Genomic DNA, 27,075 nt, shown 5'->3' on the forward strand with positions numbered 1-27,075 from the left:
GCAGCAGAGGGAAAGGCAGGCTCCCCGCTGAGCAAGGGGCCCAATGTGGGACTTGATCCCAGGACCCTGAGATCATGACCTGAGCCAAAGGCAGATGCTTAACCAAATGAACCACCTCAGCTTGTTTTATTTAGTGTTATTCAGTCTAGGCCTATACCTAAAATCAGAGAAACACAGTTTTCAATGCCTATGTCTTTTCCTAGAGTCCTTTCCACCTTCCCTGAGCTCTAAGCATTTCACACTTGTCCCTAGACACCCAGGACCATCCATACAGGCTTTCCCATGGCTCTCTCTCTACCTCCCTCACTCTGTCCTAGCATCTAATGCCCAGGAAAGCAACTTATTAGGACACCCATGCAAAGTACCTCAGGAGACTTTTATTTTCCACTTTCCTTGATAGTCCAAAACCTTAATCTTAAAGGATTACATTTGTGACTATAAGTGAATGGCATGTAGTATCATCCAAAAAAGAGCCGCCAACTTCAATTTTAGGCTGCGTTATTAAAAATACAAGGTCTAGAAAAATGAAGGTTTTCAGTCCCACTCTATGCTGTGCTAATAATTCATTCAACAAACGTTAACTGAACAGCTCCTAAGGACCAGGCACTACGCCACACACTAAGGACACATGATCATCCTTGCTCCTTTCCAGTCTGCATATAGTCTCCTCATTTAATCCTCACAATAGACCACTCCTGGAACAGTGTGCTCAGTTTGTAAAAATAATCTTCCAGACAATTTTCTGAAAGAGAAAAAAAATGTTTTAAAAGAAGGGGTTACTAAAACTGTTACTTGGTCACGTAAGATACTTACAGACTTTTCTTCCTATATTTACTATACAATTTTAAAACACAGGGTCCATAGTGAGGTAGGACACACAGAGAAAGAATAAAAGGATTCCAGGGAAGTGAAACGGTTAGGAAGCAATAATTTGAGAAAAGCTCAATATTTGTTGATTGGAGAACTGCAGTTTGTTTCCTTTTTAATATTACTAAAAGTCATGACCTGGATCAATCTTTAATTGCTAATGTCAGAGAGTTATGATGTGGGCTCTTAGGATTCAACCCTTCCTAAAATCAACTTCAGAGCTTACAAGTATTTGCTATGATGAACAAGTAAAGCTATGCCTGAAGATTAGGAAGAACTGGACACTGGAGGTAGAGAGACTAGTTAGGAAGCCAACAAAGTCTAAGCAAGATGTTTATGCTTGAGTTGTGGCAGCAGGAATGGAAGGAAAGGTGTTTATGAAACATTACTGAAGAAGAAAAGACCAACTCTGATAACTATATGTGGGTGGAAAATGAAGCAAATACCTAGGTTCCAAACTTTGGAGAAAGAGAAGTTAGTGGTGCCATTAAGAGACACAGGGGCCATGGAAGAAGGTGCAGATTTAAGACAACAGATGGATTTAGTTTGATATATATGACTTTGAAGGGTCAGCAAGACACTCAGAAGGAGATATTTAGCAGACAGTTAAAATTAGGTTCTGAGAACTTAAGGATACAGTGATAGATCACACATGTGATCCAGTACCAAAGCCTGGATGCCCTCTACTTTCTGAACCAGTCAGACCAAACCATCTGTAGTTCCCTGACAGAGGCAGCTCTTTCCCATCTACCTCCAAACAAACTTCCCTATAAAGCCAGACACCTTACTTCATATCTGGTTAATTCCTTGTCATCTTTCAGAATGCTCAGGTATCATTTTCCCAAACCTTACTCATTTCCCACCAGGAAGATGGTACCTGTGTCTTAACTCTACATATTAGCACCTAATTTTTAGCACCATGCCTAAAATAGCAGCCATTTAAAGACAGTCTGAAAAAAAAAGGCTTGGCATGTGTTCAATAAGCTTTCGAAGAACAGGATCCTCTTAGAGGTGACCCCTGAAGAAATGAACTAGGATGAGATTTCCAAAGGAAAGAAAAGAAAATGGGTTGTCCTAAATATAGGTATTCATCATGGAACATATTCATCTAGGGGTCAGTTCCCAAAAATGCTTCTCAACTTCTTTCAGCCCCAAATACCTCATCTGTAACACAAGGATTGTTACCTACCTCACAGGTTGCTGGTAACATTAAAGGAGATAGCGTATATAAGGCACCTAGTAATGATGTCTGGCACTCAGTGTTCCCTTCTTTTCCCCAACCCAGTGTGAAAACATGTTAGAGCCTGCTTATTTCTTCACAACTTTAGTAACTGCTACAACCTGAAAAGCAATCCAACATAGAAAAATAATGGATATCTGAAAAAGGGAGGCTAGACCATCAGATGCTCTCCTTAGTTTTTTTCCTATCTCAACACTATTGTTAATTTTGGCTAGATAATTCTTAGTTGTTGTAGGGAGCTTCATGTGCATTGTAGAAGGTTAAGCAGCATCCTTGAACTCTACTTACTAGGTGCCATTAGCACTCCCTACCAAAAATGTCCCCTGGGAGGTAAAATTTCACCTGGTTGAGAACTACTACCCTAGAGCTCACTGAAATTCTCAAAGTCCTAAGTACTTTCTCTGACATCTACACACATGTCTCATACATTTATTTTTTCCCCACCAATTGATTCTATACATTAAATTTTGCTTAGGCTTTATAAGCCGTTCCCCTTTAAAATCAACCAAAACTGGTAGCTAGCCCTTTAAATGTCAAGCCAGTCATCATAGATATCGCATGCAGTCAACTACTCAGTGCTTTATCACACTGCAACCCTTAAAGCCAAATATAATAAAAGTAGGAATCCCAAAAGGTCTTCACACAAAATTAAGAGATTTGTTCAAGTACTCAAGTGTCTAATCTTTTAACTTCATGCCTATAGATGGCACTAAGTAGATATTATACAACATGAGCTTTAGTTGCCTAAGGACTTTTCCAATTTTCGTTTTTAAGTAAGCTCTTTGCCCAACATGGAGTTTGAACCCATGATCCTGAGATCAAGAGTCACATGCTCTACCAACTGAGCCAGCCAGGCGCCCCAGGACTTTCACAAGTTTTAAACAAACACTAATGACACATACAATACATTCTGGATATTTAAGAATTAAGTATGATATGCCTATATATTGCAAGGACAGAAAAAGTTATGTACATTACAACAACAAAAAATAAGCAAACGTAGAGAAACAAAAACAAGGGCTTTTGGGTAATTGTTTGAGGTTAGTTAAGTATAGCATAGTAATTAAGAGCAGAGACCTGGAATCAGACTACCTGGATTAAAATCCCAACCCCACCACTTACTAGATGGGTGACCTTGATCAATTTACTGAACATCTCTATGCCTGTTTCCTCCTTGGTAAAATGAAGATAATTATAGTATCTACCTTCTAGGGTTGTTGTGGGATTGAATGAGTTAAAATAGGTAAATTGCTGAAACAGTGCCTGATACATACATACTTAAGTATTAAACATGATTATTTATCATTGTTTTTAAGGATACATAAGCAAAGAGAAGTGTTTTGTGGGTGCTTATATAAAAGAAACAGTAGAGTCAAACAACTGACTTGCACCCACTCTGGATTCATATTTCCTTAACGAATTGTTTCATTTGGGCTTCAATTTCCTCATCTGTAAAATAGGAAAGTGCTCTGAAAATGAATTAGCATAAGGGAAAATCTAAGGGCCATATGTTTAGTGGGATAGTGGGGAAAAGTTGCATCTGTCTTCTAATTTGGTAGAGGAAACTTTGTGAAGGACATACCTTTAAAGAAATAACTCTAGTAATGGGCAAAGTAGGGAAAGCACATGCCTTGAACCCAGGAAGGTCTGATTCAAAAAGCCTTTGCTTTATTTACTCTATGGTTTGAAAGCTTAAAGTAAAAATAAAACATCGTTGAGTTGTTATAAAAAAAAGAAAGTTTATTATTTTTAATAAGGTAAGCACACTAATTGAGGGTAGTAGGAATACACTGAAGGCACTGGCACTGGCAGGGATCTGATCACCATCCACTCAAAACAGCATGAAAACACTACCAGGCCCCTAACTGACCTTTCCTTTTCATTGACGAATGCTTCATTCTTTCGGGGGTGAAGAAGGATGACGTTGGAAAAAATGAGACTTGTCTTGTATCATCAAGGAAAGTCCCAATAGTTTTAAATCAATTTTAGACAAAAATCAATGCCTTCCAACAAACATTTCCAAAATCATTCAGGACTGTGCATGCTGTACTTTATACTAAGAGGGAATATTTTAACAAACAATTTTTTTAAAAAGTTGCAACATCAATCACACGTGAGGCAGGTCGGTGTTGGGGCGCAACTGTTTCAACTGCTGCCAAAAAGTGCAAAGAAAAAAAGAAAAATCAACAGTTCCTATCTGTTCTGCGAAATTCCGCCCCCGCAAAGCCTCGGAGGCGGGGTATCTGGGTCCCTGCACAGGGTCTTCAAAGGTGTCAACTTTCAGAGTACGTACAAAAAGGAAGGTCAAGGCGACCTTCCGCGACACTTTACGAAAAATCCCCAAGAATTTTTGTCTTTGCCCCAGGGTACAGCAGTCGCTGGACCTCCTCCTCATTACCCCCCCGCCCCCACCCCAGGGAATAGGAGGTGGCCTCATTAGACCCTGGTCAGGTCTGGTCCTCCAGGGTCACACCGGCCCGGCCAGGAGAAGGCTCCCACGTGGCGCCCTCAGCCGGCCCACAGCCGAGTAGGTGGTCCCCAAACCGACGTTCTGATTGGCCAAGAGCAGCCGGAACCGCTCCGGAGTACGCAGCTACTCTGCCAAACTGGGGTGGCCGCCGGGCGAAAGGTCACAGCCGTGGGGGCAGCTCTCCGAGCAGCCGGTCCTTGTGCGTTGGCCCCATGCCGGCAGCGAGAACACCGTTCGCTGCCGAAGCCGCGCAACCCCACGTGGGCCCTGGTTAGCGACAGGCGCCGTCACCCCCCACCCTACGTCGAGTAGCGCTCACCTCAGCGCTTGGGGCACCTCCACCTTCAGCTTTTTGTGCTTCGGCTCCTCCTCGGCCGCAGCCATCTTCGTGCTACCACCCCACTTAGGCTCCGGCGTGCGCCCCACCCCTTCTGCTCCTTGACCCTACCTCCTCCCCTCATCACCGCCTCCTTCTCCCAGAACCCCGCCTCTCCTGACTCTTTCCACTTGGTGTGTTTCACTTCAACAGCCATTGGCCCAGCCCCTTTCTGGCCCCGCCCACCCAGGGGGGGAACCCCAGACTGAGTTAGGCCGCGTACGAGCGCCTGAGTCCATATAGTGCGAAACCCGCTTTCTTCTAGGTTCTGGGTGATCTAGGAGATTTAGATCCTAAACCTCAAGAGACATCTTTCTTCTCGTTCAACGTCTTTCCGCTTATTTAATCTTTCCGATACTGTAGCCCAAGTTGGTTTCTTTGAAGCTGTTAGTCAGGCAATCTATTGGGCAACCCAACTGCGGGGTCCTCGCGGCCTTCTCAGCTGCCTCAGCCTGGGTCCGGAGTGGACCTGGCGCCGAATCACTGGCTGGCCCAGGTGTCGGGGTGAGTGTGGGGGGCGGGGAGCCTGCGGATAGGGAACAGCTCGAAAACTGGGGAGCCGACTGAGTAGCTGGGGCTCCGGACTCCAGCTTGGGCTGCGGGAGAGTCTCTGATGCTGACCGCGCCTCTCTCTCGGCCTTCTGGGCTTTCTTGCCGGCAGGGCCGGAAGGGAGAGGTGCACCTGCAGCCCGGCCTTCTCGGGTCCCAGGCCCAAGAGGTTCAGACTCGTTGGCGTCCCTCCCCGTGCTTCGGCGCGGGAAAAAGATCACCCACGGTGAGCTGGAGTACCAACAATTTGGATCTGAGCCCCAGGCTTCTGCTTTGGAAGACAAAACTCCTGACTAACCTGAACAGGGGGTAGGGAATACCGTGAGCGCTGTGGCTGGTTGGATTTGGATTGTGCCCGAAGTTGAAGCTTATAGCCTATATGATTAAGAAGGTGGTGCCATTAAAATTAGGAGACCTTACATGAAGAGGAGGAATTTTGTGGAACTTGGGATATATCGAGTTTGAAACAGTGGCTTAGGTGTGGATGGTAGAAAGAGTAAAAGAGGGTTGGGGGAAGAAGGCTGGGAAGTAAGCCGAAAAGAAACTTTCAAGGTGAGAACCAAATCAGGTGAAGTTTCACGTAATAAGGTAGTAAGTATTTGTTTTGGTTTGGGGGAAGTTATCAATGACATAAAATGCTGCAAGGGTCAAAGGAGGAAGTTGAAGTCTGAGGCTAGGTAGCTGGATTTGATAGTTAGGAAGTCATTAGGCCATTTGAGAGAGGTGCTTTAATACAGTCAGTAACTGGTAAGAGAAACTGCAAGTGTAAACTAATCCTTCATCATTTGGAGCAGAAAGATTACTGAGGATGTCAAGTCGAGGATTGGGGTTTTTTTTTTAATACAAGGCACATTATGTTTTGGGGCAGAAAACAAGTAACCAATGTGTAAGATTAAAGATTCAAGAAAGAGGAGATAAGACCCAAGAAGAGAGAGAATGGAGTGGGATCAAAATTACAAATAGAAGGATTAGTTTTGAAGATAAAGGAGGACACTTTCAATTGAGACTATAGGAAAAGCTGGGGAATGAGGTCAATGAGGAATTACCTGAAATTTACATATCTTTGGTAGGAAAGCTCTCTTTGCAGTAAGGTTAGTTTTTCTTACTAAATCTTGGGATTTTTACAATATTTCTAAACATTCACCATAATGTACTATTGGAGTTCCCTGCAGAATAGATATTTTTAAGTAGCCCAATAATATCTCAATGCATGAGTAGCAAATGGCTTTTATAGAGAAGAGGAACTCTCTCTCCCTCTACACATGATCTCTCCTACTACACAGAGAAAATAGGAAGCGCTCATCTTCCTACAACCAAATGTACAAACCTTCTTCCCTTTTGTTTAAAGAGGAAAAGTGTCCAGGGGCACCTAGGTGGCTCAGTCAGTTAAGTGGCTGCCTTCAGCTCAGTTCACGATACCCAGGGTCCTCAGCAGGGAGCCTGGTTCTCCCTCTCCCCTACTTGTGCTCTCTAGCGTGTGCACGTGCTCTCTTTCTCTCTCAAATAAAAATCTAAAAAAAGGAAAAGTGTCCCTTATTAAGGAAGGCAGTTCCTTTCATCTAGTCTCCCAATACTATCCTCGCCTACGCAATGAGGATCCTCTTTTTTTCAATTATTTGCTCTCATATTATCTGCCTTTCCCCTTCTACTCACACCTTTCCTTCAGCAGTTAGAAATAATCTTCCTTAACTGTGTGAAATACTCCCATTTATTTTCATGTCTTTTCATCCTCTTCACAGCTAGAGTTCTTGAATGTATCATCTACTCTCCTTATCTCTAATTTTCCCATTTCTTGTTATTTATTTCTTAGCCCATTTCAGCCTGTCTTGTTTCCTGCATTCCACTGAACTATCACTAAAACTACCCTTACGAAACTCACCAATGTTCTCTATGTGTTAAATCATAAATTCTCAATAGGGACAAAAATTCCTTGTGAGGCAAAAAAAATATATACTCTTTATATATAAAACACAGTATATTTACAGTATATAAGGAGATACACAGAAAATATTAAAATTTTATGGGGGAGGGTGTGATTGAAGGGAGTCTGAAAAAGCCCCTTAGCAGGCAATTAAAAAAGACATTTTGTTCTTTTTTTTTCTTTTTTTGTTCAGTTCTTGTAGCTTGACGTCTTTGTGCCATTTAAAATGTTTAGTATTCCATTCTTCTGGAAACACATTAACACACTCTAGTTACTAAAAATCGTAACCCCTTTTTTTACTGCTCTTCAGCCACATCTTCTCAGCCTTTTTTTTAGGCCCACTTCCTTGGCCCACTTGCTATTCAGATGTTGGAGTTCTTTCCATAGGCTTTCTTCTTACTATGCACATTCTCTCTGTAGTGTTTTTCTCCTCGTAGCTGTAATTCCCATTAACAAAAAGTCATGTTTACTGAGAAGCGTGTCTCCAACTCAGCATCTCTCTGAAGCACTAGACCTACATATATAATAGTCTTTTGAATATATCCATTTGGGTCAAATATATCCAGATTTAGGTCAATATACAGGACCAGGGCTAAGTGCCTAATTTTTCCTCTCATCTCCAACCCCCAAATCCACCTAATCTGCTCAAGCCTAAACATTTCTCTTATCTTTTTATTTTACTTCATCCCTGCTGTCAACACTGTAGTCCAGGGCGTCTTCATAATTTATCTATAATTCATCTCTGAACTGGTGTCCTATTAATCAATTTCCACAGTGCAATCTCTCCTAAAACTGTAAATCGGATTTTATGAATTCCCTGCTTAAAACCATAAAAAATTGCACTGAGAATTAAGTGAACCAATCTCTGCTTATCTCCTTCCCAGTCTCATCTCGCCACTTCCCTTCACCTCCTAAAATTGCTAAATTTGTACTGGATTTCTTTACTTGTGTTCTCTGTCACCTCAAAGATTTGTGGAATTTTGAAGGACACTGTATTTCCCCTGTCATAATAGGAATTGCATCTTACTGTAATAAGTTGTTTGCCTTCTTTGCTGAACTCTAAACACTCTGAGTTCAGGGACTCTTTGTCCACCTTTCTATCCTTGCTTACTCTATATAAAACATTCAGAACTACTTATTGAATGAATAAATGGTTAAAATACTGTCTGAGAATTAGAGAAGCTAGAGCCTTCCCTGGTCTCATTCTCTTACCTTGCATATAGGCTCTTCTATGCCTCCGTTCTGTTTTATGTAGAAGGAATACATTTTCTTTTTTAGACATTATTCCAAGGGTGTTTTGACTACTGATCTTCCTCGACTTCTGTTGAGGTTATGTCCTGAAAATATTGTAAGTCAAAGATGCATTTAATATACCTAAACCTACTGAGCCTCATAGCTTAGCCTAGCCTACCTTAAATATGCTCAGAACACTTAACATTAGCCCACAGTTGGGCAAAATTATCTAACACAAAGTTTATTTTATAGTTAAGTGTTGAATATTTTGTGTAATTTATTGACTACTGAAGTGAAGAACAGAATGGTTGTAAGTGTATTTGTTGTTTACTCTGGTGATCAGGTGGCTGACTGGGAGTTTCACCTTGCTGCCTCTACCCAGCATCTCAGGAGATTATTATATCACTCTCCCAGAAAAAGATCAAAATTCAAAATTCAACGTATGGATTCTAATGGATGCATATCACTTTTGCACGATTGTAAAGTAGAAAAATCTTACATCAAACCATCGTAAGTCAGGGACCATCTGTATTATAATTGCATTGTTTGTGAATCATCAGGTTGACTGTTCAGCATGGGTAAAGAGGATTTATGAAATATTTAAGCTGCAAAGTTCTGATGGAACTTTCTCAAGTGGCTATAAAATAAGCTGATAGCCTTCTGTTTTCTGATTCAAAAGTCACTAAGAACAAAAAGATGGTTGTGGCTGCACTGAGTGTGTAGCTTTCCCAGAAAGTTTATTAGAATGATGAAAGGAGTAACAGCAGCTACTAAAAGGATAAGTAACTAAAGAAACAGACTAATTTACACTGCCACATGTGGCATTTATTTAATTCTTATGTGCATTAGGCTGTTGATCATAAAGGAATAGAAGAAATAAGCTCTCTTTTCTTACAATAGAAGGGTAAGGTGGGTTTTAAAGCTAAGCACTGTTGAGAGCTACAAGTGTTAGGCTTTCATCTCAGCACTAAGGATAATAAACCCAGATGGCCGGTTTAACTTACTGTATTCTTCTGAGATTAGAACTATTGCCAACAAAAACAACTTTGGTGCAAACTTCCTGGAAAGAATTTTTCACCAGTTTAAGAGGATGAATAGGAACTTGGCCTCTAAAATAAAGGAACTATGAAATCACTTGCTTCAAGAACAAGCAGCTCTTTTAGGGTATACTGTGGCAACAAAGTACCACAGATCCATGTGAACTATACCTTCTATAGGATGAATGGTGTAAGAAGATAACTTATGTCATCTCTTTTAAATATATTTCTGCTCTAAATAATTTATTAGAACACATTTTGGCTTCTAACTAAAGAAGCACATCCTTCAGCTCTTCTTAAATTATAAGCTCAAAGAGCACATTTGCTGCTCGGTCCAGTACGGTAACCACCAACTACATGTAGTTATATACATTTAAATTAGTTAAAATTAAAACTTCAGTACATCCATTGCATTAGCCACGTTTCAAGTGTTTAATGGCCACATATGACTAGTGGAGACTATATGGGACAGCCCAGGTACAAGACATACCCATCATTGCAGGAAATCCTGTTGGACAGTGCAGCATTAGAGTATGTTCCTACTAATTAGTCTCCTGGAGTCGGGTAAGAACAGGAGCCCGAGATTCATCCAGACGTGGGTTTGAACCCTAGCTCTGACACTTACTGTGTGATCTGATTTAACATTTCTAAGACTTTATTGTCTTAGCTGTAAAATGGGGATAAGCGCAATATTTGTAACATAGAGTCATGAAGATTCAGTGAGATAAGGTAGGGAAGTGCCTAGCATAGTGCCTGGCCTACAGTAAGTACTCAGTACCTTTTAGATATTAATTTATTTATTCTTAATGAATAAAAAACTTTGAATCGAGCTGAAAATTTAATTTTGTAGAAAGTACCATATTCCATACCTAGCTCACTTAAAGTGCTCAAATCTGAGTCTCTGAGTGGATTACAATGTTCTCCTTTCAGCTACACTTTATATTTCAGATGAAGATTTTGTTCTAAGAAAATGTGTCCTAATACAAATTTAGTTGCAGATATTATCATTGGATATTCCTATTTCATTTTTTTCAAGTGTATCAGCAGACGTTATAGTTAAAGCCAGTAGGTTCTGTATAGCAAGTCTGTATTCCAGTGACACTACTTAGCACTCAAATAGAAATATAATGCTGACACAAAGCAAACCTGTTAAACAAAGCATCTGACTAGATGAAGTAGAAAAATTTAACAGGTTTCAGTATTAATCTAGAAAAATTGAGTAGGTCCGAAGCCTCAGGGTTTATTGCTGCCAACTCACATTGATTGCTTGGCTAAATAGGGATGCCTTTGAACAAAGAAACATTGTTTCTAATAAACAGGAACCCGAAAATGTTAACAGCATTCATATTTATTAATACAGCAATTACTAAAACACATCTTAGTAATTAGTAATTTACATAAAAACTTCTGAGCATGTGCCAGATGGGAAGGGGAAATCATCACCAGAGAGTCCTTAAATGTCAGCTGCTTTCATAAAATAAATGACTTGCTCTCAAAAGAACTGGTCAGGTTGGTGTCATTGTTTTCTGTCTCAACAGAATTGAATGAATCCATTCTGGAAAGTCTTCCTTTCCTCTTTGGAATTTATCTTCATGCAGAGAAACTGTATGTATTCATTTTAAATTTTTTACAGTTAGACTACACTTACACAATAGTGTAATTTTGAATTAGTTCACCACTAGGCTAAACACCTGGTAAGTATCTACATAAAAGAAAGGAACACGTTAAAGTAATTAGATATTTTTCTACTGTCCCCCATTTGTAAAGATAATAAAGTTTTTATTTGAAATATAGTTAACACTCAGAAAATTATATGTCACAATGTAAAACCCAATGAATTGTCAAAAAATGAATATAACTTGTAACTATCATCTAGATCAAGAAATAAAATATATTATAAGCACCTTAGGAAACATCCCCCATGCCCCTCTTAGTCACTACCCCCACTGTCCATAAAAGATTTCTCAAACCATAGATTAGTTTTGTCTGTTCTAGAAAGTCATATAAATAGGATTATACTGTATGTATCCTTTTGCATCTGGTTTTGTTTGTTCAGTATTGTGTTTGTAAGGTTCATCCATATTTGCTTCATGTAGCAATAGTTTGTTTTCATTGCTGTATAATATTTCATTTTAATAGTATGCTATAGTTTATTTTTCCATTGTACTATTAATAAATACTTTGAGTTCAAGGTTTTCATCATAACAGTATATTTTTATACATATTTTTGGTGCAAATTTGTACACATTTATGTTTAATCCACCTGGGAGTAGATTCGTGTGTCACAGTTACTAAGAATATGTTTTAAGTGAAATATAATTCACATATTATGAAACTCATCATTTTAAAGCATACCATTTAGTAGTTTTTAGTATATTCACAAAGTTGCATAACCATTATCTCTAATTCCAGATTTTTATCACCTTAAAAAGAAATGGCAAACCCATAACCACTAACTCCCCATTCTTTCCCTTCCACCCAGCCCCTGGCAACCACTAACCTAATTTCTGTCTCCATAGATTTGCTTATTCTGGACATTTTAGAAAATGAAATCATACAATATGTGACCCTTTGTGTCTGACTTCTTTTAACTTAGCATAATGTTTTCATGGTTCATTCCTTTTTATGGCTGAATAATATTCCATTGTTGGAAAATTATTTACCTATTCATCAGTTGATAGACATTTGAGTTGTCTCCACTTCTTGACTGTTCTGAATAATGCTGCTAGGAACATTTATATACAAGTTTGTTTTGTTTTGTTTGTTTGTATACAAGTTTTATATGGACATCCATTTCCAGTTCTCTTGGTTATATATCTAGGAGTACAATTGCTGAGTTATTTGGTAACTCTGTCTTTAACTTTTTGAAAAACTCACTGTTTTCCACAGCATCTGTACCATTTTACATTTCTGCCAACACTGTATGAGGAGTCCAGTTTCTCCACATTCTTGTCAATACTTGTTATTGTCTGCATCTTAATTATATCTAGCCTAATGGATATGAAATTTTACCCCATTGTGATTTTGATCTACATTTGAAAAGATGTTGAGCACCTTTCCATGTGCTCAGTAAGCATTGATCATTTATATGTATATCTTCTTTGGAGTAATGTCTTCAAATTCCTTGCCCATTTTTTTATTGTTTTTTTATTATTCAGCGGTAAGCGTTCTTTTTATATTCTGGATAGTAGTCCCTCATAAGATACATGGTTTGCAATTATTCTCTCATTCTGTGGGTTGTCTTTTTATTTTCTTGATAATGTCCTTCAAAATACAAAAGTTTTAAATTCTGATACAAGTCCAGGTTATCTGTTTCTTTTTTTGTTGCTTGTGCTTTTGGTGTCATCTAAAAAAAATTATCTAATCCAGGGTCATGAGGGCTTAATGAATACTTTTTCTAAGAGTTTTTAATAGTTTCAGCCCTTATATTTAGATCTTGATACATTTTGAGTCAATTTTTGTATATGGTATAAGGTAGAGGTCCAAATTCATTCTTTTGCATGTGGGAATCCAGTTGTCCCAGCACCATTTGTTGAAAAGACTGTTCTCTCTCCCACTGAATGGTCTTGGCAATTTTATAAAAAATCAGTTGACCACATATGTAAAGGTTAATTTGAGAATTCTCCATTCTATTCCATTGATCTGTATGACTGTCAGTCCGTACCACATAGTACATTTGTAGTAGGTTTTAAAATCTAGAAGTATGAGTCCTCCAAATTTTTTCTTTCTCAAGAATGTTTTGGCTGTCCTTCACTTTCATTTCCATATGAATTTTAGGACCATCCTCTTAGTTTCCACAGAAAAAGGCAGCTGGCATTATAGAAGGGATTGCATTGAATCTTAAGCCAGTTTGGGCGGTATTGCTATCTTAACAATAGTAAGTTTTCTAATCCATGAATGTGAAATGTCTTCCCATTTTTAGATATTTTTAATTTCTAATTTCTTCCAATGATGTTCCGTACTACTCAATGTATACTAATAATGTTCTGTACAGTTTTGTACTAATGATGTTCTATACTATTCAACATATTTGCACTTCTGTTAAATTTAGTCCTAAGTATTTTGATCTTCTTGATGCTCTTGTAAATGGAATTTCATTTTCAAGTTATTCATTGTTATGTGTAGAAATACAATTGGTTTGGGTGCCTGGGTGGCTCAGTTGGTTAAGCGACTGCCTTTGGCTCAGGTCATGATCCTGGAGTCCCGGGATCGAGTCCCACATCAGGCTCCCTGCTCAGCAAGGAGTCTGCTTCTCCCTCTGACCCTCTCCCCTCTCATGTGCTCTCTCTCTCTCACTCTCTCTCTCTCAAATAAATAAATAAAATCTTAAAAAAAAAAAGAAATACAATTGGTTTTTTAAAAATATTAATCTTGTATCCTGCAACCTTGTTGAACCCATTTATTAGCTATGATTTTGTGCATGCGAGCATGTGTGGGTGTGTGTGTGTGTTCTTAGGACTTTACATATACAAGACTGTAATCATCTGCAAATTGAGGTAATTTTATTTCTTCCTTTCCAATTTGGAAGCCTTTTTTTCATTTTCTTGCCTAATTGCCCTGGCTAGATTCTCCAGTACCATATTGAACAAAAATGGTGAGAGTGAACACCATTGTTTATTCTTGATATTAAGGGAAAAGCTTTTAATCTGTAGTCATTAAATATGATGTTAGTTATGGGATTTTCACAGATGCTCTGCTCTCTTGGGGTTAGGAAGTTTCTTTTTCTAGTTTTAAGTGTTTTTATTGTAAACGTGCTAGATTTTATCAAATGATTTTCCTGCATGTTTTGAAATCATTATATGTTTTTTTGTCTTTTATGCAGATTGTATGTTACATTGATTGATTTTCATATGTTGAACCAATCTTCCATTCTTGGAATAAACCCCATTGGTCTAGGTGTATAATCTTTATATGTTGCTGGATTCAGTTTGTTAGTATTCTGTCAAGAAGTTTTACAGTTATTCTTAAGTGATATTGGTCTGTAGTTTCTTCTGTTGCCTTTGTCTGGTTATGGTGTCAGAATAAGACAAGGATACTTTTTGATGTACACTAAATTTAAACTTTTTTCCCCCCAGAAAATGATCCACAGTCTATTTCTCATAAACTGTTCCGGTGACATATTTCTAGAGAAGCACTGGAAGAGCGTTGTAAGCCAGTCTGTCTGTGATTATTTCTTTGAAGCTCAAGAGAAAGCTGCTGATGTTGAAAATGTACCGCCTGTCATCTCAACGCCTCATCACTACCTCATCAGTATCCACCGGGACAGGCTCTTCTTTGTGTCTGTCATACAGACCGAAGTGCCCCCTCTCTTTGTAATTGAGTTCCTACATCGGGTTGCTGACACTTTTCAGGTTGGTTATTCATCAAATCTTTTGAACTTAAATTAATCAAGTTAGTTGGGGTGGGACACATAATTATATTCTTTAATTATCCAGCTTTGGATGTGTCTTCCATCTGTCTCTTCTTTTCAACTCAGCATAAATTCATAAACCCCTTTTTTTGTAGGGTGCACAGCAGTACACATGCTGCTCCATTCACTGTTTCAGTAGAACATAGTAATCGCATGATCATGGAAGCCATATTTATATGTATTACAGATTATGTCATCAGGAAACAGAAATGCCCTCTACATACAGTTCTCTGAATGGTTCCAAAAGTTTTATTGGTTATGTAATCTTCTAATATTTACCTTTTATTATCTTGCTAAGTATACCAAATAATTGAAAACTTAATCTGTGTTTTGGGGGATATCTAATCAGGGAAAATTAAGTTTATAGTTCACATCCTAGTTTAATGTTTCAATGTACTCTCTGTCTAAATATGTAATAGGAATTCAGTTCAATCTAAAAATATTGAGAAAATATTGAGGAACAGAACTGTAGAGGGTTTTTTCCCCTCTGACTTAGATCTTAAACAATGAATTATGCTACTCTAAGTTTATCCTTCTGAACAGAGTGTTTAGAAAGCCTTTCTTCATGCCTTTCATTGTGCAATATTATGTACATTTTGTTAAGGACTACTTTGGTGAGTGTTCGGAAGCTGCAATTAAGGATAATGTGGTTATTGTATATGAGCTCTTGGAAGAAATGTTAGACAATGGATTTCCACTGGCTACTGAATCTAATATTTTGAAAGAACTTATTAAACCACCAACAATTCTCCGTTCTGTCGTCAACTCTATTACAGGTAAGGTGAAAACATGCTGCATTAGGAACTGAGCAATTAAAGCTTTATAAACAACTCCTTGTTGCTTATGATCTGGCAGATTATTAAGGTAGTGCAGTTTGGCCAGAGTTAAAGTTAGCAGTATTGTAAAATGTATGTGTATTTCTTTTCATGGGGAAACTCGGTCTTAAATGATAAAGAAAACTTGATATTTCTCTTTTATTGTAGGTTTTTCTATAGGCCCACAAAAACATTATTACTATTACTTAACACTAAATAATAAGACTGAATAAATTTTCCCAGTTAGTCCTAAAGAAGCCAATATAGTGAGGTTATAAAAGGGAAACCTATATGTGAGGCTACTTAGAAGAACATTTAGTCTATTTATAGACTGGCATTTTAATATTTAAATTAGCATTATTTTATGTGATGTGATGAAGATGTTAACTAACACTACACTGGGTATTCATTGTAGTATATAAGTGTATCAAATTAACATGTTGTATACCTTAAACTTAACACAATGTTATATGTCAATGATACCTCAATAAATGCTGGGAGAAAAATAAAAATTAATAAATAGCATTATAAAACTGGCATTATGTTGTTACCCCCAAATTACTAGGAAATAGAAAATTTAAGACTCTCCACCACAGAGTACATATTGTCTCCTCCAAGTCTTTCTTTTATACATGCAGAAGACTTATTAAAACAAAGAGAGATAGGAAATTAGTCTATTTGTGAGATCTCACGCATTGTGGGCCTTGTACTTGTGTTATAAATTTCTAATTTTTGTTTATTTCTTGAGTGTAGCTAGAAATTAAGTACATCCAGATGATAGTATTTTTTGAGAGTATTGAAGTCTTCTAGAGAAAGATTTCTGTGAAATGTTACATGCCATACCAGCTCTGCTGTCTGCCATTTTAAACCCCTCTCCAAGTGTATTGACCTAAAAAATGGGGCAAGAGAGGCCTCTGAAAAAGCTTTATTCATCTTCTGTATAAGGCGGAGCATTAGGAGAAATTCAAGGAAAGATAAGATGGAGTAAATGTGCCTAAAACTTACGCTCTGTTTGGGAGATTGGGAAAAAAAATTAAAGTACATAAATAATATAAGATTGTAAAAGGCAATTCCATACTTTATAAACAATACAATGACACTGGAAAGTATACACGATATACTTTACAAAACTATAAAAATTTCTCTTAATTACACATAAAACATTCGTATAGACAAAAAAGTTCTAAAATGTTTTCAATGACCATCTCCAACTAAGGAACTACATACCATCTTTATTTTTGCTTTACACTAATTTCTAAAATAAACATGTATTTTATAGTTACTAAAATATAGAATGAAAATATATAGGTTATTAAGGCAGTGCATTATGAAATTAAAGAAAATGTTTCAGTAGATGAACTGTGGTGCTTGGCCCCAGGGCAGGGCCCTTGAGAATCAGCAGAATTTAGGGAGAGAGGGAGGAATAAGAGCATTCTATAGATGGAACTATATGAGAAAAAACACAAAGTGAAAAACCTTGAATTGTATGAATTCATTCAGCAGGAACAGAGCTGTTTTTTTTAGCTGAGTAACGAGATATAAAACTTGAGTTAAGTTGAGGAAATTCTTGAATGGTAGGCTAAATATTTAATTTTTATCATAAAGCCCATGTGGAAACATTGAAAGTTTGAACAGGAAGGTGAAAGCAGTGTTTTTAGAAAATTCTTGAAAGCAAAAGCTTTGGAGAAACAAACACCAATCAAATTAGACTGTAAAGTTGTATATATAGTATGATTGCAACTATATTTTAAGGTGCAGTCAGAAAAAAAGCAAACTTATCAAAATAGAAAAAAATAAATGCAACCCATTTATGAGGGAAATGTTTAAAGAAATATACCAAAATGTTAATGGTAGTTGTAGTTTGGTAATAGGAAGATAGATTCTTTTCAGCCACTTTTCTGAACTTTCCATGTGTTGTTATTAAGCATGTACTACTTTTGAGTTGGAAATATAAATTAACCAAAATGTTAAATATGTCACAGCTCAAGAGTATGTTTTGGACAACTAGACTTATTTTCAGACATATGTCAATTTACCAGTAAATTAGCCAGATACTAAACATGAGCCATATTGCAGGCATATGGGTGTGCCGACCTAAAAATGGGAAAAGGCCAGAATGTGTTCTTCATCCAATTACTCCGCTGAGGCCTGCTTGGCAGCATATCATGTAGAATTTAAGCTGAATACCAAAGGGCCTACTTATCACTCTGTATTCTCAGTGGAGACATTTTATCAGCAGAAGGTTTTAAAACAACTAGCCTCTTTTCTTCATCAGTGGCAGCATAACGAGATTCTGTTGTTGAGCCACTGAAATTAGGTTAGGTTACTGTAAACACACAGGAAGCAAAAGATAAGTAAATGAATTTAACCTGATTTGGCACATAGAGGACCACATGGCCTATTTCTGTCTTCTAGAAATTTGATCATGTTAGTATGGATCTATCTCCAACAATTTTGGAAACTATCCACAACTTCAATGAAGAAAAACCCAAACATTAAAGAAGCAGCTACGGCATTCATTTTTTTTTCCTGTTAATAGCTTTTCTTTCTCTTTTTGTTTTTAAAGTAAACTATACACCCAGTGTGGGGCTCAAACTCACGACCCACAGGTCAAGAGTCGCACACTCTACCGACTGAGCCAGCCAGGCACCCCTGTTAATAGCTTTCCTGATCACCATTTTATGCATTACCTTTGCTTTCTCCTTTTCCGGTTTTCTAGGCAGTAGTAACGTTGGGGACACACTCCCCACTGGGCAACTGTCCAACATCCCATGGCGCCGGGCAGGGGTAAAGTACACAAACAATGAAGCCTATTTTGATGTCGTTGAAGAAATAGATGCAATTATAGATAAATCAGGTAATTGTGGGCATGTGGTCTTATTTGGGAAAAACAGTTGAGCTGACATAAGCTGAATAGAAAATTGAAATCCCTTGGTAGTATGGTTTCAGCAGAAAGGCATTCATTTTCTAATAGCTTAAAAAACTGTTTATTTTGCCCAGAGCTTACATATAATTTTCATAACCACTAGCTGAGATCTGCCAAACCTTTGTAAATCAGATCTCATGCTGCCTTATTTTAAACCAGTTATTACTCTGTATGCCTCTCCCTCTTGCCGTTTTTTCAACATTTATTGTTCATCTGCCATGTACCATACTTTTGCTACCACTGTATATGCAGTACTTCTAATAAAGACCCCAGATAAAACAGCAGTACTGTATTAGAACCATAAAATTTTATTAAAAACATCTAGTCCAACCCTCACATTTTATGCATAAAGAAACTGAGCCTCAGAAGCGTTTAGTAATCTGCTTACGGTCACACAGCTAGTTGGTGTGTGAAAATGAGTGATTGTGAATTAATAGCCAATATCTTTTCTTCAATGAGTGCCCTTTTCATTATAAAATTCCATCATACAGAATAATAGCTGTATTATTACAGAATAATGGCTCCTATTTCTTAAAAGTTAACAGCTTAGTCCATTTTAATGAGAAATTTTCCTCATTTCTAAATTCCATTAAAAATATTTTAACTTCACTTTTTTTTTCTAAGAGGGAAAGAGTTGGGGGAGAGGGCAGAGGCAGAGGGAGGGAGAGAATCTTAAGCAGGCTCCACACCCAGCATGGAACCCAAGACAGGGCTCGATCTCATGACCCTGAGATCATGACCTGAGCCGAAACCAAGAGTCAGACGCTTAACCGACTGAGCCACCCAGGCACCCCAAAAATATTTTAATTTCATATCCAGCTGTCTTACAAGGTTGACTCTATCAAGATAGAGGCAGGTTTGGGGCACCTGGGTGGCTCAGTCGTTAAGCGTCTGCATTCAGCTCAGGTCATGATCCCAGGGTCTGGGTTTGAGCCCCACATCGGGCTCCCTGCTCGGCGGGAAGCCTGCTTCTCCCTCTCCCACTCCCCCTGCTTGTGTCCCCTCTCTCGCTCTGTGTGTCTGTGTCAAATAAAGAAATCTTTAAAAAAAAAAATAGGCAGGTTTGATATTCCTTAGAATTACCACAGTCCTACCAGAGTTAGGTGTGGGCCCTGGTACTCAATGAAGAAGCTGTCATAACCAATGTAATGGGTCCCCTGTCCACTAACTTGTTAGTAGATGTGCATGTTTCATTATATCTGACACCCAGGAGGCGTCTCCATAACTTCAGATACAGTGATCATTCTAGTAAAGACTCAGATTCCGGTGATTTTATCCCTTTCTTTCTTTCTTCAGGATCTACAGTCTTTGCCGAAATTCAGGGGGTCATTGATGCTTGCATTAAGCTATCTGGAATGCCTGACCTTTCTCTTTCTTTCATGGTAAGTTTCGTTCTCCTGTCCTATAGCTCTTTACATGCCCACTACATATGAAGTACCAAATGAAATGATAAATACTGAGAGATGTTTGTACCTTAGATTTAAGGATTGTCTCAGAAATATTGTAAGATTGATTTATTTAGAGAGAGAGAGAGAGCACACTTGAGCATGAGCAGGGGGAGGGGCAGGGGGGAGAGAGAGAGAGTCTCGAGCAGACTCCATGCTGAGCCGGGAGCCCAACATGGGGCTCGATCTCACAACCCTGAGATCATGACCTGAGCCGAAATCAAGAGTCAGCCACTCAACTGACTGAGCGACCTAGGCACCCCCTATCTCAGAAATATTCTTAGCCAGCTTCCCAAGATAGTGACTTACGTGATGAGCATGGCCTTTATGGAAAGCTGAGGAGAGGTCTTCTCCTGGGTGTATTAGAAGTGGCTTAAACAGCTGACTGACTTCTGCAAATCTGTAGTCTCACTTACTGAATTACTTGCTTTGCTGGTATGAAAGGGCATTGATCTTTTGTGTCATTTTAGACTCAGCATGATACACTACTAAGAAAATAGAACAGAGTTCTCATGCTCACTTGTCCTGTCCCACATATAAAATATTTGTGGGGCACCTGGGTGACTCAGTCGGTTAAGCAGCCAGCTCTTGATTTCGACTCAGATCATGATATCAGGGTCCTGGGATCGAGCTCCATGTCGGGTTCCATGCTCGGTGGGGAGTGTGCTTGAGGATTCTCCCTCTCCCTCTCTCACTTTCTCTCTCAAATAAATGAATAAATCTTTAAAAATATATATATTTGAAAGCCTTGTGAAACCATTAAGTTTATGTTATTGTGGTCATAGTAACAAACTCTTAACATGACTACTTTATCCTTAGGGAGTATATTAATTTCTCATAATATCTGAGTAGAGTTGCCATATTCCATGCACTCTATGAATACTGCCGTCTTGTTTTCCTGGCAGAACCCACGGCTTCTAGATGATGTCAGCTTCCACCCCTGCATCCGGTTCAAGCGCTGGGAATCTGAAAGGGTTTTGTCATTTATTCCTCCAGATGGAAATTTCCGACTCATATCATATCGTGTCAGCTCACAAAAGTATGTTGATGCATCAACTAGAAATCTGCTATCACGTATCATTGTGATGGGTATTCACCTTACCTTTTTCATTCTGACAGTGGGATACTTGAATTCATCACTGCTCCATTTAGTCATGGCTCACCAGGAAACTTGGGAAGAACTGGTGAAAATATGTATCTAAAATAATCAGTATATCTTATATATGAGAATATAAAGTAGTAGTAAAAGAGACTAGTAAACATACCAGAGAACAAATAAGCATTTTGGACTCTGCATAAGCTACGCAAAACCTTGAACCCATGCCATAATTTTACTGTGGTGTACAGACTTCAGAGCTGACGGAAGGACACAAACACATCTCCAGCTCTCTAGGCTATCTCCCAACTAACTGGCTTCAGGTCATTCTTTTGTGTACTAAGGTTTAAATGAATTGGCATTGTGGGTTGTAAATGGTTTGTCCCTTGAAAATATCAGAAGGTATTTGGGTAATATCAGATGGGACTCAAAAGCAGAGGAATTATTTCTTGGCTCTTAGCACATAGGGACTATTTTATTTAGGATAATTTTAAATTATCTCTTCTGTGGGATCTTAATTCTTCAGATGAGGCCTGTTTGCCCCAGTTGTTTATACTATCTTGATTCCTGTCTTGATGTGTATACTTATTGCTCAGAAATTGTGTAATTCCTCATGTGGTGGTTGAGTACCTCTGGTGAGTACCAGTGAATGCTGAGTCTCCTGTTCTGGGGGGGTATATGGCCCTATCGTGGAGTCAGAGGTACAGTAGGATACTCTGGACTGAGGTTTCGATGCTCCCTCAAGAGCTGTCTCACACCATTAATTATGTTTGTGGTTGTGTCTTTCTCTTCTCAGTCTAGTGGCAATACCGGTGTATGTGAAACATAGCATCAGCTTTAAGGAGAACAGTTCTTGTGGTAGATTTGATATTACGATTGGACCAAAGCAGAATATGGGAAAAACTATTGAAGGAATCACAGTAACAGTTCACATGCCAAAAGTTGTGCTGAATATGAACCTGACACCAACACAAGGCAGCTATACATTTGATCCAGTTACCAAGGTACAGCTACCTCTAATCAAGAGTGAGCAAATGTTTCTGCAGGCTTTGATGATGGCAGGGATGGCAGAGGGAAGGGTTTAATGTCTTGGTTAAAACTAAAGTCCCTCACAAAACCTGGAGAGTGTACTGTGCTGTGCTCTTGCCACTGGCTGTGGAGGGAGTCCCGCATCTGCTGCTGAGATGAACCGAAAAGTGAGACTCGTTCCGTTCCCCTTCAGAGTGTGCCTTTCCTCATCCACTGGTAATCTAGCGGTGTACTCACTGAGGAAGAAGATGTAAAAAGCTTTTTAAAAAGAGAAAAACATTATCTGGATAAAAAGTTAGTATTGTAGTCTATTAATTGTTAAATTTTCTGTAGAAATTGATCATTAAGACCTTTCTTTTTAATTGAAAAGCACCGTTTCATACTCTTCCACAGGGGATGCTGGCTAGGAAAGCTGCTTCTCACCATATATAAATGTGCCTCTAGCAAAGGGTTTTCAGAGAAATTGTAAAAGATGATTTTCTGTCAGCTTTCGGCTTGGGTAAAAAGTATGATTCTTTTCAACAGCAGTCATTGAGCTGCCTGATAAGTGAAAAGGCATACTTTTAAATAAAATCACTGAATGTCAGAGATCATCTACTCCAGTCCTAAGGATTTGAAGAACCTCCCCAGAGACTACCCAGGGCTGAGAAATGAAGGGAGAGCTCCACATCCCTGGCCCTTCACCTTGGCTTCAGCTGTAATAGCTTCAGTTTGTTGACTGTTCCTGAGCTTCCACACTAAAGATTTTACTCAAAGAAAGCTAAAAGTTTAAAAAACACCAGTTTAGATCCATTTTCTCATGTTACAGAAAAGTAAACTGAGGCCCAGAGACTTACAGTGAAGGTGGTATAGTAGAAAGAACATTTGAAATCAGATTAGGTTCAAATCCCAACCTTGCCTCTACCCTAGCTGTGTGACCTTGAACAAGTCATTTGACCACTGAGCCTCAGTTTCTTTGTAAAAAGAAGACACAGTCTACATCACAGGCCTCTTTGAGATAATGTATGAATAGTGCTAAGCACAGTGCTCTATCCAAAAGTCGGTAGATGCTCTACAAATGTTGGTTCTCTACCCTCACCATGCCAAGTCCCCGACCTGATTAGTGGTAAAATTCCGTGAAGATCCCAGGTCTCTTTGTTTCCAAGACACTGTGCTTCATTCTGTACAGAAGTTTATGCTGTCTTTGTGAACATTTGTCTTTAGTAAATGGTTCAGATTGTATGTTTTTTATGTCTTTTCAAGGTACTAACATGGGATGTGGGAAAAATTACTCCACAAAAGCTCCCAAGTCTTAAAGGACTGGTCAATTTACAGTCCGGAGCACCCAAGCCAGAAGAGAATCCCAGTCTCAACATACAGTTCAAGATCCAGCAGCTTGCTATTTCAGGTAAGGATAAGTTTTGACTTGTGTTTAAGGGTGAACTGAGTTTTGCTGAGGTCAGCTGTCAGGAGCTTAGAAGGGTAGGAGCCTTCCCTCTTTAGAAAGAACAGCAGCTCCAGTTTGCCTGTCACACTGGGCAACGGGGCGGTCCTCTCAGGTACGGTGATTTTGCAGAGCACCTGATTTCACACAGCTTTCTTCCACCGCACCCTCTTCATCCGAGCACTAAGGAAGGATTCATTCCTGCTCACAGAAAGAATTACCCATAAAAGACATTGCTTGCCCACATGGGAATCTAAACTAAAACTACCCCCCACAGTGCTATAATGTGTGAATAGTAGAAGGGAGATTGCTTGCAAATGGTAGAAGGGACATTTGGCTAATGTCAGATTTACTGGGTAATGTTCATTGCTAAACAAATAACTGTTGGTTACTGTGGCCAGGAAAATAATTTGTTCCTTTCCTTACCTGTTCTTTTTGACACAGGCTTAAAAGTAAACCGCTTGGACATGTATGGGGAGAAATACAAGCCATTTAAAGGAGTCAAATATGTCACGAAAGCTGGAAAGTTCCAAGTGAGAACATGAGAAGAGGCCAAAATTCCTCAAGATCTGTTTGTTTTCCTAGTGTCATTATAGTTTATTACTGTTAGGTACCAAGTGGGTGGGAGTCCATATTCTAGTCCCAGCATTCCTATTGAGCTACACACCGCTAACAAAGTTGCTTAGTAATCAATGTAGGGTTCTGAAGAGCTATAAGCTAAGGAAACTTTGAATGCCTTAGCTGATTTCGTAGGTGATTGCCTCCATAGGGGGACCTCAGCTGGAGGCTGCACATTGTAACAGTAAAGGCAAAAGGCTACAGTGATAACCTCTCCCCTAAAACAAGTGAACTGGTCTCAGCAGGAGCCTGTCTCCATCTGTAATATGATGTATCACATGCAGCCCAAGCCCTCTCCATCTGTAATACAATGTATCAAGTGCAGCCCAACGGCACACCTGATCTTAGCCGGCCCAAATCAACATCTGTCCCAACAGAGGAAGTTCCCCCCACCCCAAGAAGTTTACAAAAAAACTGCCTCTTCAAGTGTTTGCCTTATTCAGCTTTTCACTTGTGCCATTAAGCAAGCACTGTAGCAAAAGCCACTTCCACTGGCCCTGGCAGGGAGCCCCACGGCTCCAGGCTCCATTTTCACTGTACTTGGTCTTGTATTTTTTATAAATAAGATTTTTACGTAAAGCTCAGATTTTGATTTACAGGGACCTTGCTGCAGGAAGTACCGTCTCAGTTCTGTGCCACTAGTTCAGCTGTTAGATAGCGTAGTCAAAATTATTTGTATCAAAGGGGTGAATGCTTTATTAAGGCAATAAAAGGGAACACTACTCCTGCTTTTAGGAAGTTATTGCAAGCACAAGCATTTGAGATTTGAAGCAAATTAAAGCGTAAAAGAGAAACTTAAAGGAACTTTGCCACATTCGTGTTTTATAAAGCTTATCAACACCACTTAAACCATCGTTAGCCTAAAGGCCTCAAGCCCTACTTCAGCAAAAGAAAGAAAATGTGCCTGCTTCTCACTAGCGTCACTTTTTTTTAATCTTTTATCTTTTTTACTGTTGTTCTTCAGGTCTTGAACTTACCTGCATCCCTTGTCTTTAGGGGGAGCTCCCGTTTCCTAGTGTGTGCTTCCCAAGGCTCCAGTGGCCAATAGGTTCCTTCCTGAATCTTGTCATAATTGTTACTTGAACGTCTCTACCGTACTGTCTGAGCACTTGGAAGTACGTGATACTGAGGCAGTAACAAGATCCTCAGTAACATTGACGAAACCATATTGATCGTCTTGGTTGGCAAGTCAGTCTAGAGTTGGATCATTTCACTCAACTTCCTGGCTTTTGATGTCCTTGCCCAGACACTTTGCCTCATTAGACATGAAGAATGGAGAAAGGCTGAGAGATACAAGTGCTTGTTCTTCGTGGTCCCATTTGTTCTCGATTATGCTGTTAGTTTTCTGCTCCTCGTGACTCCATTCTTTTCATTCCTCTCGGCTTGTATGTAACTCCCTTTTCCATATCATGCTAAGAATGGCCCTTAAATCCATCCCTTTCTGCTGTCAGGGGCTAGTGGTCGATGCTGCTACAGAGAGCCCACCGGACAGCAGGCTTCTTACCTTCGCCTGCCTAGGGTACCCAGCCTGCCTTTCATCTAATAGGAGATGGCACCTTTTGCAAATTTGAAATTTCTTGGGTAACCAGTATCAGCTTGGCAGCTAAAATCAAGACGTTGCCAAATATTTATTCCCTTTGCCTAACATTGATTACCCAGTCCAATTGCTTTTATTTTTAATGTCTTTTAATGTCCTATCTCAAAAGAACAATCAGTATATTTGCTTTTCTTTCTGTACAATCCCTAATCTCAACCATGTATATCTGGACTGTCCAGTTTTCTTTTTGTGCTGTCTTCTCATATATAAATAAGCAAATCATATTCCAAGAGTCTCTTGTCTCTAGCAATTTCTGCTGAAACTTCCAAGTAGACTGTTTCCTTTTACAATTAAATTATTGTATTTATTAATTTGAATCCAGTATATCCTTTCTTTAATCTGGTTATACTGTCAATAAAAAGATGAAAGCAGCAAGTTGGTTTTTTAGCTTGACTGTTGATTGAGCATTCTCAGATGGGCACACCTCAGTGTCAGAGCAGGCTAAACATGGTCAGTTTTTGTTCTATATCGTCCCATAAGGTGTAACGGTTGCTGCAAAACACTTGCAGGTGTTCCTCTCTTAACCTCAGTATGCTAACGGCCATGGATACTTTCTCTGAGCATCACCCTCTGGCCACAGACTGAGCAGCAAGTGATCAAAGTTACTCTCCCTATCACCACCACCACCACCTACTAATAACAAAGATCCATGAATATTTAGTAGTAGTAGAATATTTTTCAAACACAGAATTCCAGCTAATCTCAGAAGTGCCCCACTTTATAAATTCTTAAAGGAGATTTCCTAAGAGCAAATGAAGTAGATGCTCGTTTTCTGCATAAGGAATTTACCATCATTCAGAGAGAATTCACGTGATGGGTTCATTCCTAAAGTGCTACAGAATAGCCCTTGGAAGATGCTGGTCTTCACTGTTAGAGTCCTCTGATTTGAGAAAACAACTAAAAAATATAATGCAGCAGGAAGGCAGCACCCGTGAACATACGGTGAGTAACAAAAATGAGACCATGAAATCTGTGTTCAGATACTGCCAAGCTAATTCCGTAGCCTTGGACATTTCTCTCTAA

General features: G+C 39.0%; 2 protein-coding genes and 1 non-coding gene across 11 annotated transcripts in view; 1 reads left to right on the top strand and 2 right to left on the bottom strand.

The window, feature by feature from the left end:
* Positions 1-5,053, bottom strand: part of ADK (adenosine kinase) — a 492,673-nt gene extending 487,620 nt beyond the window's left edge. For 2 of the 5 annotated variants that reach the window (XM_025850597.2, XM_025850593.2), the window contains exon 1: positions 4,897-5,052. In XM_025850597.2, coding sequence (XP_025706382.1) covers positions 4,897-4,961 — 65 coding nt within the window. In that variant the 5' untranslated portion in view covers positions 4,962-5,052. Of the gene's footprint in view, positions 1-4,896 lie in introns of all 5 variants that reach the window. The other 3 variants (XM_025850596.2, XM_025850595.2, XM_073878793.1) reach the window with 3 other exon arrangements.
* TRNAK-CUU (transfer RNA lysine (anticodon CUU)) lies at positions 2,891-2,963 on the bottom strand. Its single transcript has one exon. It is a non-coding gene; the product is annotated as a tRNA-Lys (tRNA).
* A 165-nt stretch (positions 5,054-5,218) lies between the features above and the next one.
* Positions 5,219-26,276, top strand: AP3M1 (adaptor related protein complex 3 subunit mu 1). 5 transcript variants are annotated; one of them, XM_073878768.1, is made up of 11 exons: positions 5,219-5,457; positions 5,615-5,728; positions 11,232-11,298; positions 14,769-15,044; positions 15,708-15,879; positions 18,638-18,775; positions 20,141-20,226; positions 21,195-21,328; positions 22,182-22,389; positions 23,657-23,801; positions 24,282-26,276. In XM_073878768.1, the coding sequence occupies exons 4-11, from the start codon at positions 14,772-14,774 to the stop codon at positions 24,380-24,382; spliced, it is 1,257 nt and encodes a 418-aa protein (XP_073734869.1). In that variant the 5' UTR covers positions 5,219-5,457; positions 5,615-5,728; positions 11,232-11,298; positions 14,769-14,771; the 3' UTR covers positions 24,383-26,276. The 5 variants fall into 5 exon arrangements, with proteins under 5 accessions (XP_073734869.1, XP_025706137.1, XP_025706138.1 ...); XM_025850352.2 differs by lacking the exon at positions 11,232-11,298; XM_025850353.2 differs by lacking the exon at positions 5,615-5,728.
* The last annotated feature ends 799 nt before the right edge of the window (positions 26,277-27,075 follow it).

This window comes from Callorhinus ursinus, unplaced genomic scaffold (assembly GCF_003265705.2).
Source record: "Callorhinus ursinus isolate GAN/ISIS: 27379988/994484 unplaced genomic scaffold, GSC_fseal_2.0 scaffold31, whole genome shotgun sequence".
Lineage (NCBI taxonomy): Eukaryota > Metazoa > Chordata > Mammalia > Carnivora > Otariidae > Callorhinus > Callorhinus ursinus.